General features: G+C 39.4%; 1 protein-coding gene across 1 annotated transcript in view; it reads left to right on the top strand.

The window, feature by feature from the left end:
- Window positions 1-14,117, top strand: part of RNF220 (ring finger protein 220) — a 364,723-nt gene that overhangs the window by 303,879 nt on the left and 46,727 nt on the right. The window contains exon 8 of the mRNA XM_044431684.1: window positions 812-944. Coding sequence (XP_044287619.1) covers window positions 812-944 — 133 coding nt within the window. The remainder of the gene's footprint in view (window positions 1-811; window positions 945-14,117) is intronic.

Below are 14,117 nucleotides of genomic sequence, written 5' to 3'. Positions count from 1 at the left end.
AATGATTTCCTGATAGTGGTTAGCTTGTCATTCTGATCATTGTGGATCCTATAGCAACCTCTGATGCAGCTGACTGTAGACTGCTATTTGGGCAGTTAATGGACATTGTTAGTGTGACTATAATTGCCTATTGTTGAGTTGAACCATATCTTCAAGATCAGCATCAGACTGTTGTAGCAGATGATTATATGTCATCTGTGAAAAAGAGCTTCCCTCAAAGTTCTCTCCTTTTACCCATATTAGTCAACATTTAGCATTGGAGAGATGGTTCATATAACTATTGTTGTTGCAACACCTCTATGCTATGCTAAAAATCCTTCTCCAAAGCATTGATCTTGAAGTTTGATGTAAAGTATTGATGCATTTTGCTCCTTGCACTGTAGCAGCTCATTTTTTTCCGTTTTCTCTTACTTTCTTCAAATAGTTTCTAAATTTGAAGCAAAGGAACATTATTTCTTCTATACTACAGCTTTTAACAAAATTGAGTGAGAAAGTCCTAAATTCAAATTCCAACTCTGCCACTAATTCAATAGGTGATTTTAGGCAATTTGATGTCACAGTATAGTCATAACCCAATTTCATCATGGGGTTATGTTTCCTGGAACTCCCAGCCTTCTAAACTCAGTGATGAATGTGAATGTTTATCTTTTTGAATGATACAGTTTTATGAAATCTGTCCAACAGGTCCCTGCTATTCTCCCTCCATCCCTTCAGCTTTGTACACCATCCATTAGCAGGAATACTACCTAATAGAAAACTTATTTATCCAAGACATTAGCTGATGCTTGCTCTATTCTCTTTGCCTCCCCAGAGGGAAGGTTCATGCATGATGGAAGATGACTCTGTTGATATTGAGAATGAGAATGGTAATCGCTTTGAGGAATACGAATGGTGTGGGCAGAAAAGGATACGTGCCACCACCCTTCTGGAAGGCGGGTTCAGAGGTAAGAGGGGCATTATAGGAGATCACTGGGATGTGCTCCAGACTGAACTATGTCTGGGTCCTCTCTTTAGCATTACACAGAGTGTTATTCTTAGGCAACAATTTTGTCTTCTAATTTGTAGTCCAACTTACTTCCCAGAGAAGTTGTTGTTCATGCAAATATGCCCTCACGGATTATGTCTTTGATGGGCATGATATGTTCAGAATGATTTACATGTGCATCCAAGTTGGTTTATGAAAATCCTTGAAGCAACTCAGCATATTTGTCTGAATCTCAAGGAAACACAGCTGGAAATACATACAGAAAGTTGGTCCTGCTAAAGCTGATAAAGTTGCATCTGTGTTTTGCTCCCATAAGCCAAGTGGTTGGAGAAATTTATCGCATACCACCCGAAACCAAGCATATTTTACAAACTAGGAGTAGCATAATTGGTACTATAAATTTCCCATTTTCATCCTTAAGATTAGTTAACAAGATTCGTTGTAATTGGTTGAGGAGTTTCATTTTTATACTGTTGATTATCCTAGTCAGGAGGCAAAATGTTGTCTCAATCACTGAATCTTATTAAGCTGTGTAACAGGCCAGTTATGTACTTACTAGTTTAGGTGGGTACTTGCAGTTCTGCCGCTACTAAGATTTATTTTTCTATGCCTGTGAAAACAGAATAAAATTGGAGGAATAATGAGTAAAACATATAATCAGGAACATGTAGCCCAACACTGAAAAGAATAGGAGCAGCCACAAGCCAATCAGTTTCAGCAATACAGTGCATATTTTTTAAATGGAAATGAAGAATGAAATTGTAAAAAGTCCCAGTCTGGAGTGACGAAAGCTGGTTTATCAGTCACTGGTGATGTATGGAAGTTGACAGCTAAGTCACTTTAGCACCTGCATAAAATATTAAAGGGCCGGTTATGCATTTATCACTCCATCTTTTTTAAGGCTGATAAATGAGAATTCAGCAACCTGCCATACACCTCCAGGACTACAGCCCTCAGGGCTCTCAGACAAACACATCTTATTTTTCCTTCTATTCCTTCCCCTGTGACAGAAGAAATGGCTGCAAAGGAGAGAATGAGTTATGGCAAAATGTGACCTTTGTGAGTTTTATTGGTGAATGTAATTTTAGCTGTGCACCTGGCTCCTTTCTTACACCTCAGCGTTTTGCTCTGTGTTAGGATTGACTAAACTGTCTGGTGTGAACCTTGTGATAGTGAGGAAAATGTCCCACCCTTCCTTGAACAGTAAACTGGTACACTGCCCTATGAAAATAAAGTTGCCACCTGGTTGGATGTAAGGGCTGTATCTTAATAGTTTGGACAGGGTTTTAATCTGAAATAGCCAACTAGGGAAAGGGAGTGAGGTTTACAATCTGGATGAATTACTTGAGCTTGTAGATAAATGTGGGTTTAAAAGTAGGTAGATTGGAATCTGGAATTAAGCAGTACTATGGCATATATTGAGTAGTCCGCCATAAGGGAAAAGTGTGCTCCTTTGACTACCAGTAAATGCAAAAGCCTTGTCTATTCCAGGGCAGACCTTCCAGCATGCCATGCTAGGGCTGTTTGTGATGTATTTGGTTTCACTTAGAAATTATAGCTGTGGAGAGGAGAGATTTCTGTCTGCTGTTGTGATTTCGTATTACTTTATTCCCTTTCTTCAAAGACCTAATTACCTGTTTCATCCCAGGCACCCTAGTTCTTTCCTTTGCAGCACCTTAGACTCAGTTTAGTAAATCTTCATCTGGAATCCTTTGTTGACATTGCCATCTCATGGGTCTCCTGTGTCTGCAGTTTTACTCAGTCTTCTCATTCAGGTGATTGACTGCTGGGGGATGCATTCACTTTTCAGACCCTCCTTGACCCTGTAGAATTCTTGTGGGGAGGGTCTGTCCTATTAGTTTCCTGCATGCTGGGCATAACAAGAACAGTATCATGACAGAATATTCTTACCCAAACGTTCTTGCCAATGTTGAGCAGTCTGCATTTTTTGGTAAACACTCCATCTGATCTTGAATGTAGTGTTTACTCACACCTGTCATGCTGTAAATCCTACAAGTCAAATGCACACATTGAACAATTCAGACAAAGCATCCTTAATTTTTAGGCAGGAGGAATACACTGCAACTAGCATGGAAAAACAAATAACTTGTGCTTATACAGTGGTACCTTGGCTCACGAACTTAATCCATTCCACGACTCTGGTTGTGACTCAAATTGGTTGTGACCCAAGTCAAATTTCCCTGTAAGATTCAATCTAAATGAGGTGGCCCTTCCTAACGTTGTTGTGACCCATGTCAAATTTCCTCATAAGGTTCAATATAAATAAGGTTCATCTGTTCTGTAACTGTTTTTTTTTTAATCAGAAACAAAGTGACAAAGAACAACCAAGTAACAAAGTACTGTACAGTGGAGAACACTAACCTAGGTGTGGGGGAGATTATTGTTTTGAGGGAGAGTCCCCCTCCATAAGGACATTGGGGAGATCTCCTTCAGGGGTTTCCTCTCTTCTTTGTCTCTTAGCTGCAGGGTCAGTTTTGGTGAAAAATCTGTCTATTGTCATTTGGTTTTCCTGCGCTGCATAACCCTCCGGAAATGAGAGACCACGTTATCATTCATCAGATTCAACACTCTGTTTGTTACAGTTATGTTGGGGTGGTGCTTCTCAAATCCTGGCACAGTGCACTCCTGCAGGAAAGACAGGCACGGCACAGCCATGATCACACACGTCTTCCCTGCATGAACGCAACTGCGATTGTGGCCATCACCCCACTTGGGGAGGGTGGGAAGATGGCTGCAATCTTGGTCACCACCCAATGCAGAGTTGGCGACCCAAGTCAACATTTTCATGAAATTTTTGTTCGCAACCCAATTTGGTCATGAACCAAGGTGTTTGTGAGTCGAGGTACCACTGTACTATTTTGATGTGGGAAATACTCACCTTTAACAAAAAGTAATCTCTAATTTGAACCCATTTGTGAAGGGTTTGTTTGATGTGTTTAGTTGAAATCTAGGTGGGGGAAGGCAGCCATTTAGATAACTGTAAAGAAACAATTGTGTCCTTAGAAATTACTTTGCATGTGTCCCCTGCTGTGTTTTCTTGATCAGACTGTTTATTGCCCTTTTCTTACCATGTTTCAGTCAAAGGGTATTTTTCCCCTTTTTTCTGGAGATCAGACTTTTCTAAGCAGGACCCAAAGCTAAAGTTAGTGCTGTGCTGTCTGTTGCAGAGTTCTGGAAGTTTAAATGAAGGGAATATCAGTCAGAAAACAGTTTGTGTCATGTTTTGAGGGTAAGAGAGCAGGGCTGAGACTCAGACAATCTGGATTCTAGTCCTCATACAGCCACGGAGCTAACTGGGTGAAGCTGGGCCAGTTACAGACTCTCAGCCCAACCTACCTCATGGGGCTGTTGTTGTGAGGATAAGATTGACAGGAAAAAGAGGAGGAGAGTTAAGTAAGACTCCTTGAATTCCTGGAAGGAAAAAAGGCAGGATATAAATATAATAAATATGTTGCAAGCCTCCCCTGAACTGAAAAGAAAAGCCCAGTTCTATCCAGAGGGTAAAGTATTCCATTATATAATATAGTGTACATGATTTTTTTTGGTGTAGACTAGCATGAATCCATTATTCTAAGTATTTGTTGATCAGCTTTACAAAAAAAGATAACATTAACATTTAACATTGGAACATCATTTTAATAACGTAGAATGCATCATATGTAAAAGTTCCAGGTAGGACTCTTCTATCCTAGTGGTTTTCAATGGGGGAGATTTCCTGCTGGTCCATGAGGGAGTCAAATCCCACTCACTGCGGATTGGCTCAGGGGCTGGCTTTCCTGTTTTCGCCGGTCCCCATCTGTGGAAAGGTTGAAAACCACTGTAAATCTATCTTAACCCAGTCTGTTTCACAGTGATAGTATGAGCCTCACCTTAAGCACAGCTTGGTTTGTTGCAACTCATTGGTCAGAAACTGATTCAGAACACAGGCTTAAATAATGGTGTCACTGGTGTCTAGGCCCCTGTTTCTGTTTTTAGATGGGTTTGAATGTTTTCAATTCTCCATACATGTGTGGTAAGAACCATCTCTATACATTTATTTTAATTAGGCATCTGAATTGAAATATTTTAAACAAAGTTGACTTAGAGTTAAGTCCCTTGCTTGCTTACTGAAAAGCAATTCCCACTGAGTTGGATGGGACCTACTTTCTAATAAGTGTGTTTGGCCTTAATAAGCCAATTTAAATAGCTTGACAGAAAATGTCTAAATTTCAATTTTATGTTCTTTGAATATGAATGCATACAGATTGGTTGCTCTAAAACACAAACATTTTTCCAATTAGTGGAACCTCTAGGCTATATCTGATGGTACGTAATGCAGCCACCTTACTGAAGCTAAGCAGGTCTAAGTCTGGTCAGTAATTGGAGATTGCCTATAAATCTCTCTCTCTTCTATGATGGAAGAATATGCTGGACTAATCTAAGAAGAACTCACTAATTTGGTCCACAAACTTACTGCACTACAAAATGTATAACTGCTGTGGAGAACAGTTCTGAAACAAGGATTTCTGTTTGTCTTTCTGTGTACGTGCCTTCATATATGAAGATATTAATCAAGAAGATTTACTTGAAGTGAAATGCCTACAACTTTCTCAAAGAAAGGACAGGCAGTTAATGTGCATAACAGCATTTCTTCGTGGCATGGAAGTATCTGTGCTATTTGACAGCGACTGCAGTCATTCTGCTTTCATTTCAGTTCCCCTCCTCCCCTTTTGTACAAGAAGGTAAATCATAAAGAGAATAACTTTGAGTGAAAACCATAATCTTAGGTTTGAGCAAGTGTGCCAAAACAGGCAAAGTTTGGAAGCCAGCTTTAAATAAGGTGTGTTATTGATTTAGGATTCCTAGTTTGTTTAACTAAAATTATCCATAATCCTGGTTTAGATGTCATGCAAAGCATTGTCTTTTCTTCCACAAACACCCAGTCTATTCACATCATGGTTTATTAAGCCAGAAATCCTGGTTTATTGCTGTAGGTAAATTCTGTCAGGCTGAAAGTTTGGGTAATAAAGAGAACACATGATAGTATGCTGTCATTTATAATGCTTGACTTAAAGACACATTTCTATCCCTGTTAGATTTTTACCTAGAGTATGCTTAATTCAGTGTAAAGGGTCATAAATTAAGTTTCAAGAGACATTAATGCTTGTATTCCATTCAATATTGTATTTCATTCAGGCTTTTTATTAGAGGCACAGTATACCTGATACTTTTTAAAGATCCACTAAAACATTTGTAAATCTATTCTAAGTGTACATTTTAAGAGAAATGTACAACCAGCATCTCCTAGCTGCAGCAAACTGGAGTACTGAGCATTGTTTGTGGCTGCCTGTGTTAAACATCAGGAACTCACATTGCAATGTCTTCAAGTTTACTTGTAGGTTTTCCAGTAAGTGGAACAGCATATGCACATTTAGAGTATATATCTGCTAAAACTCTGTGGAGACTTATTTCCTGAGGACAAAACCTAATGCTTTAAGCTCCAGCCTGCTTGCTGCTCTTGAAACAGGTGCTGAGTTTTTCTCTTGACTTTTTTCTTTAAATTCCCTGCATTTGTAGCAATTCCTCAGTTGTTTGAGAATAGTTGCTCATTTTTCCTAGCTGTTTACATTGTAAGGCTGTCCCTTTAAAGAATTGCCAAGAAAAGTTCCAAAAATGTTTTTCCCCCTTTGAAAGCTTAGCATTTTTGTGAGCATGTCTGTTGAAAGAGTGAGCAAGTGTGGGGAAGGAGAGTGGGTGAGAAAAAAGTGCTTTATCCTAAAAGAATCATATTGGCTTTGTGCTGATAGAGGATGCTGTCATCTCTTAAACGGCTTAGTACAGTCAAAAGGCGAGCAGACTTAAAACACTGTCTTACATGAGGATCGATGGAGGAAACACAGCAGTGGTAACTGTGAGGAAAAAAAGGTGAATGTGAGAGAGATAACAGTAATGATTGCATGGAGGGGAGCTGGAGGCCAGCTGTTCTTTGTAGTAACCTAGCTTCAAAGATGCCTGAGCTGACTGATCCCCAGGATGTTGCTGCCTCTGTGTATCTAGGGAGAGGGCCTAACACCCCCCTCCCTGTGTTGGGGCAAATGGGCTAAGCAGATTAAGGCATGATAAGTTATCTCTTCTCCCTGTGTTGTATCACTTTTAGGAGAGTTTTGGTCAATCAGCACCTTTTGTCATTCTTATAGCCAGAGGAGGTGATGCTAGTACAGGGGTGCGGGGAGTCTGGCACAGTGAGGGAGCCATTAGAAAAGGGGGAGTTGGGAGTGGGGGCAGGGGAAATGGTATGTCAGTTTATCGATCGCACCTCAGCCAAGAGAGCTGCAGGCGCAGCTCTGCAGGCACGAGCGGCAGCACTCCTAATGTGATTGAAAGGCAGTTAAAATGGCGGTGACCTTTTCAGGGGGAATTAGATTGCCTGCCAAGAGTGGTTAGAGGGAGTGATAACGCCAGCTTGAGGAAGCTGTCCAGGCAACTTCAAAGAGAGAGAGACAGAGACAGGAAAAGCAAGTGAGCAGCAAGTCCCATTTAAACTTTGAGCCCCGCTGTCTGATAGAGCCAAGATTACTGCCCTCTCCAGATATAAAGGGGCTGAAGAATGTAGTTGAGTTGCACCTCTTCACTCTCCCTGTGCAACACCTTTTGTCATGTATGGAAACAACTGGCCTTCTCTATTCACCTGGTACTCTTAGGGATTTCAGTTGCCTGGAAAATTAGAGGCAAATGCCATAAAGGTCATTAAGATAATAGGAAAGGCTTTCTAAGGAGTGATTAACAGAAATCTATGATAAATTTGATAGAAAAGAATTATTTCTTTATAGGATCCTTTCTGTAGAAGTAGCCTAGTACAAAATTGCACACAACTAGTTTGAAGGTACTGGTGTTATCTGTTCAGTCAGGAGGCCTACCTGTTCTGGTGTTCCAGGACTGTTTGTGGAAATTCTGCCAACCAGCAGGGAGCCTCTCGCATAGAACCTTATTCAAAGGCAGTATGCCTCTAAATACCAGATGCTGGAGAGACATGCTTTAGGGAGGGCTCTTGCCTTCATGCTTTTCTGCTTGGTTTCAAGGACATATCTGACTTGCCTCTGAAGAACATGATGCTGGACTGATCTAACAGGCCACTTCTTAATGTGCAAAGTGAAGAGCCAGCTTTGGACCCTAATTCCCTGTCACAGAAGAATATCTTGTGGGCGTGTATTTTATCAGCTGCACTTGTTATGCCCATTTGAAAAGTCAGACTAATTAAAAATACAAATGCCTGGCATTTCCAGCAGATGGCTGTCATCCTAGTGTTGGCTTGTAGCCTGTATGTCCCCCTAATTTCCAAAATGCTTTTTGCTAGGAGCATTCATGTCAAAGCAGGCTTTTAGCAAAGTACAGAGCTATAGTAACTGTGCTTTATATATGGAGGACCTAGAAACATTGTAAATACATAGCCAGGAAAGCCATGTGATCTTGGTTCCTACAGTACAGAAATAAAGAATCCTAGTTTAAATAATAGTTCAGTTCCATGGACACCTTTCCATGCTCATGTGAAATGTGTTGTTGTCCTAACTTGTTTTCATTTATCCAGTTATCTAATAGAAGTATTATGGGTCTAGTGAAATATAGTTGTCATTTTTTGTTTTTCTTGATGTTGGGGGTCTGAAACTATGTAAGTGGGTGACATCCCCCCTATTTTCCTTAGAAGATATTTTCTGTGTTTCATCTGTGAAGCATGAGGGGGAAACTGATTTGTTGCAGGTATTCTGCAAAGCTAACTGGCCTCTGATTTCTATCCAGTTTCTAGTAAACATTGCATTTAAGATAATATCAAAAAGAGCTGACAGTGACCTTAGTGTAAGAGGCAATAAGATCTCCCAGAGGAACTGGCCAGGAAATAAAAGGGTGTGTACAGATCCTTGGATGAATGAATATGTTAATAGTATTTGCTGTTCACAGGCTGAATAGACTTGACAGAAGGAAGTGAAGTTGGAAGAGCCATGCAGTTCAATGGAATTTCATATCTTTGAAATCCTCAACTTCTACCTTCTATTCCCAACTTAAAATCATTCAGGGACTGCCTCTAACATGATTTTCTTAGACTTATTACTGAAATAAAAATGCTTATGCAAGGCTTTAAAAAATTCTATACAATTTCTTTTTTAAAAAAAATCTCCATGTTATTAACTTTTGCAATTGAGATAAATAAACATTTACTAAAACCTCTGAAAGTGACTAAAGGAATCTTTCTGTTCTTGCTTTTGTCAGTTCTTGCAAGTTTCCTCTAGCCTTGATACTGCTGCACAACTGTACATGCACAGTTCATGCTTTTCAGCACAACACACTGTTTATTATTTTATTTATTTATTTATTTATTAAAACATTTTTATGCCGCCCCATTCGCCGAAGCCTCGGGGCGGCTTACAACTGGTTGCAATAGCCAGACCTAATAACTGGACCAGAATTCTGGTGGTCTTGGCATTAGCTTCTGAGCCCAGTGGTGCTGCATTTAACTTAAACAGTTCCTACACAGTTTAGGACTGCAATACTAAACAATGTCTCTCTTGACCTGAATCTACCCAAACACTAAATCTGCTTCTGAGGCTTCTTCCTAACATTTCAGAGGGTAGCAATAAAAGAGAGGACCTTCTCTGTGCTGCTATCGCCATGATTGTGAAATCATATCATCACTGAGGTCTGCCTAGAGCCAACAATATCCTTTTTTCAGCATTGGGTTAAGATCCTCAACTACTTTCAAGCAGCTGTCTTTTTGGCAAGTCTAGTATTCTATTTACATTGTTTTCAGCTGTTTAAAATATTTTAAATTATATACATTGAAATTTTATGTTGCATTTTAATATCTGTATATGTTTGTAGTTTTATGAATTGTCACAAACTGCCCGGAAAACTTTTGACTTTTGGGTGGTAGAGAGATGAAATTAAAAAAAATCAAATCAAAAAAACATGGTATAGTGCTCATGCCGTGTGTTACTATGTGCCATCAAGTCACCTGCAACTTATAGTGACAGTGTAAATGAATGTCTTCCAAAATGGCCTGTCCTTCACAGCCCTGATCAGCTGTTGTAAATGCAAAGATGTGGTTTCCTTTATGGAATCAAAACATATCTAGTTGTCTTATTTTTCTGCTTTCCACTTTCCCTAGCACAATTGTCTTTGCCAGTGAGTTCTGCTTTCTTGCAATGTGCCTGTAACAGGCTCTGATTTTATCATTTTTGCTTCCAGGGAAAGTTCTGACATAATTTGATCTAGGACCCACTTGTTAATCTTTCTGTCAGTCCAGAATATTCACAAAGCTCTCCTCCAGCACCATGTTTTGAATGCATCAGTTTTCTTCCTGTCAGCTTTCTTCACTCTCTAGCTTTCACACCCATGCACAGTGATTGGGAATACCATAGTGTGGATATACTTGGTCTTGATCTCAAGTGAAACTTCTCCCACTAGGTAATCTTTTCTTTTTCCTTCCCATGACTGTGATCTCTCTTTGAATTGATGACTGAGACAAGGTATATACCATCTTTCAGAACTGCATTTTATTCATTTTTTACCTCAACATTGTGTAACTCTTCAGAAGTCATGATTTTTGTTTTCTTAATGTTCAGCTGCACTCCTGCTTTTGCACTGTCTTCTTTCATTTCCATCAGGAATTGTTTCAGTTCATTGCTGCTTTCTCCCAGTATTGTGGTATTCTTGGCATTTTGGGGATGTATCATCCACCAATTTTCACTCCTGCTTCCTCTGTTCCTAATCCAGCTTTCCTTATGATAATGTTCTACATACAGATTGGACAGATAAGGAGATAAAATGCACCCTTGTCTGAGTGATGCCTTTGCCTATAGGATTCTGTTCCTTCATATGGTATCCTGATGGTAGTTTCTTGTCAAAGCATAGGCCACAGTTCAGGAAAATCAAGTGCTGAGATGTACCCATTTCTTTTAGAACCCCCACCCCATAGCTTCTCACGATCCACACACAGTCAAAGCTTTGCCATAGTCAATAAAGCATAGACTATCCTTTATCTGAAATTTTATGTTGCATTATGTTGCATGTAGACTGTACATTTGTGATGCGATCTTAAGTGCTTCCTCCTTTTTGGATGCTAACTGGAATGCCTAGCATTTCTTGCTCCATATAAGGTAGTGTTCTTCATTCATTAAATGTCCTTTGTTTGCATGGGGAATGAGTGCAGTGGTCCTGTGGTTGATGCTTTCTTTTGCATCTCCTTTCTTGGGGATTGGGATTTTCCATTCTGTTGACAACGGTTTTATTTTCTATATTTGTTTGCATACTCTTGTTAGGATTTGGACCAATTCAGTTTTTACAGCTTGGAATCAATCTGTTAGTATCCTATCTACCCTGGGTGCTTTATTCCTTCCAAGGATGTTCAGAGCAGCTTTCACTTTGCTTTCTGGTATTGCAGGCCCTTCCTCATTGGCTTCCTCTTTGAAGGAGTCTGTCATCCTTCCATCTCTTCTCTTTTTATATTGCTTCCACCTTCTTTTTATTTTGTTATGGTCTGATAATAGGTTCCTCTTTTAGTCTTTTAGCATTCCTGATGTAGGCTTGAATTTCTCTTTGAGGTCTTTAATTGTCTAGAAAATGTCTCTTTCTCCTCATTGTTCTCTTCTTTTTCTTTGCACTGACCATTGTAAGTTATTTTTGTCTCTATGGGATTATTGCTGAAAAGTTGCATTCAGGATTCTGACCCTATTTCTGTCACCTTCTGTTTTTGCTTCTTGCCTGTCCTTAGCAATAGTGTGGGTTTCTTCCATCATCCATCTTCACTCTTTCTTTCTTGCTTTCTTGCTATCTATCTATCTATCTATCTATCTATCTATCTATCTATCTATTTTTTTGCTTCAGGAATTGTCTTTAAGGTCTCTGTTTTCAGTCAATATTCTTCTGGCTCATGGTCACTTGAATTAAGTAATGCTTATCTGTTCTTTATGTGGCCTTGAAATTCCTCAGCAGTGTCTTTTAAGTTGTATTTTGGCACTACTGTTAGTGATCATTCTCAGCTTTATATTGATATTGATTGTTCATGGTCCTTACTGCAGTCTGTTCCTAGTCTTGTTTTGGCAGTGGAAATACAGTGTCTCCATTTTCTATTTCCAATTCTGTAACCTATTTGATTTCTGTATTGGCCATCTGGTGATGCCCCTGTGTGCAGTCATCTGATCACTTGCATGAAGTATGCATTTGCAATAGGCAGATGCTTGGCTAACCAAATTCTATGGGTCATTCTCCCATTTCATTTTTGATTCCTAGATCATAATATTTATTCTGCTGTATTTCTTACTGTTGTGTTCCAGTTGCCTGTGATTATCAGCATGTCTTGTTTTTATGTGTTATCAGTTTTCTATTAGTTAACAGTTTTCAATTTCTTATGTATCTGTTTTTGGAACCTGGACTTGAATGATGGTTAGGGTGATAGGTTTTCCACAAATTCTGTCAGGAATGATTTGGGCAGGCTTTGCATTGTTGCTCATGCTATGTTTCACCTCAGTATCAGAGGCACCTCGTATCTTAAGAGCTTGTCATTTCCAGAGTAAAGCACTTAGTTTGTCTGACTGAAAATGTCCCCATTCCAGGTTTAACCATTTTATTATTTGCTTTACTGTTTCTAGTGTGCCTTAATTCATACTTCTCACATTCCATGCTTACATTGTATGTGTGGTACAGCATCAGACTTGCTTCTCACCTCTGTTAATGTCAGCCGTGAAACTTCCCCTCGGCTCTTACCTAGTTGTATCATTATTGGCAGCTCTATTTATATTGGTCCTTTGCTTCTCCCAATATCTGGTTGAGTGCCTTCCAACCTAGGAGTCTCACCTTCTGGCACTATCTCTTGGTTCATTTTGGATTGTTTCATCATATGGTTTACAAGGTAAGAATATCCAGAAGTGGATTATCATTGCCTGCTGCAGCTGCCCGGTAGCTGCCCTTCAGCAGTTTCTTTGCCCCCATCACCATTAGAGGTGTCCCATTCTCTTCTGCTGATGTGACCATTACTCCTGAAGAGAAAAAAAATGTATTTTTGGCTCCAGCCAGACTGGGACTGAAATTGTTGAGATTGTCTCAGGGTGCAGAGAATTTAAGGGGGAAGGGAGAGAAACATTTTTCTGAAAGCTTCTCCCTAGCAGTTAAGTCTGCTTGTCAAAACCAAATATGTGCTTTTTATCCCCCTATATCTTGCTAGGAAGGTCTCTGTGGAGTGGGAAAAAGATACAGTTATCCAGTTTTTCTTCCTTAAAACCTCTGTAATTTAGGAAAGTTGGAGATTGTAATGTAGTTTAATGAAACGGCATGTGTCCTCTGAGTGTAATTCTTTGTCCACGTAGTATAAACTAATATGGGTTTGAACAGGTCTGATCTCTTTCTCTCTTCTCTACTTCTAATTTAAAAAAAGAAACCTACAACACAGTGTAGGTCCTGGCAGCTTATAGGGTCTTGTCAGAGTGATTTAAAGATATTTTAAACATTTATTTTTCTTTTAGTTTACAAACTTAATATATGTCTGCTTACTTAAGAAATTCCCATGCATGTAGGAACAGAAATCACTATCTTACTTTTAGCTGGACCTGTTGCTTCCAGATGAGGACACCCAGGTCCCATATTGGAGGGAATGATAGCAGGATGCTTACTGTGACCTTAAGAGAAAGATAAGTCAGAATGAGTTTAACATGGTTATAGAAAGATAGGCTTCACCTAAATATAGAGTGGGGATGCTTTAAATAGTATGAGTCTCCATTCTTCTGCCAGGTTGAAAACAGTAGATTAAATGTTGTATGAAATGTATTCTGCTGCTTCCTGCATTACCACTTCAGGTACCACTTCATAAAAAAGGTGATTTAAGTAAAGGGAATGACTGAAGTTTTACCTATTTCAGACAAGGTTATTGAAATTTGGAGGAGATTAAGTAGAATCTTACCCTTTTCTCAGCTTGGCAGCATTTTGAGTAAACCTTTTCTTACTATTACTCTGTTGCACAGCAACGGGGGGTGGAGAGATTGATGGGGGTGGGGAGAAGAGAATGAAAGCATGATCTGTACATTCACTAAATTGACAAAAGCGATATGGGGAAAAGGTATGATATCTGAAAGTACTGTATGCTGAAAAC

This window comes from Varanus komodoensis, unplaced genomic scaffold (genome assembly GCF_004798865.1).
Source record: "Varanus komodoensis strain SLA01 unplaced genomic scaffold, ASM479886v1 scaffold1, whole genome shotgun sequence".
Lineage (NCBI taxonomy): Eukaryota > Metazoa > Chordata > Lepidosauria > Squamata > Varanidae > Varanus > Varanus komodoensis.
This window is presented reverse-complemented; position numbering and strand designations above follow the sequence as displayed.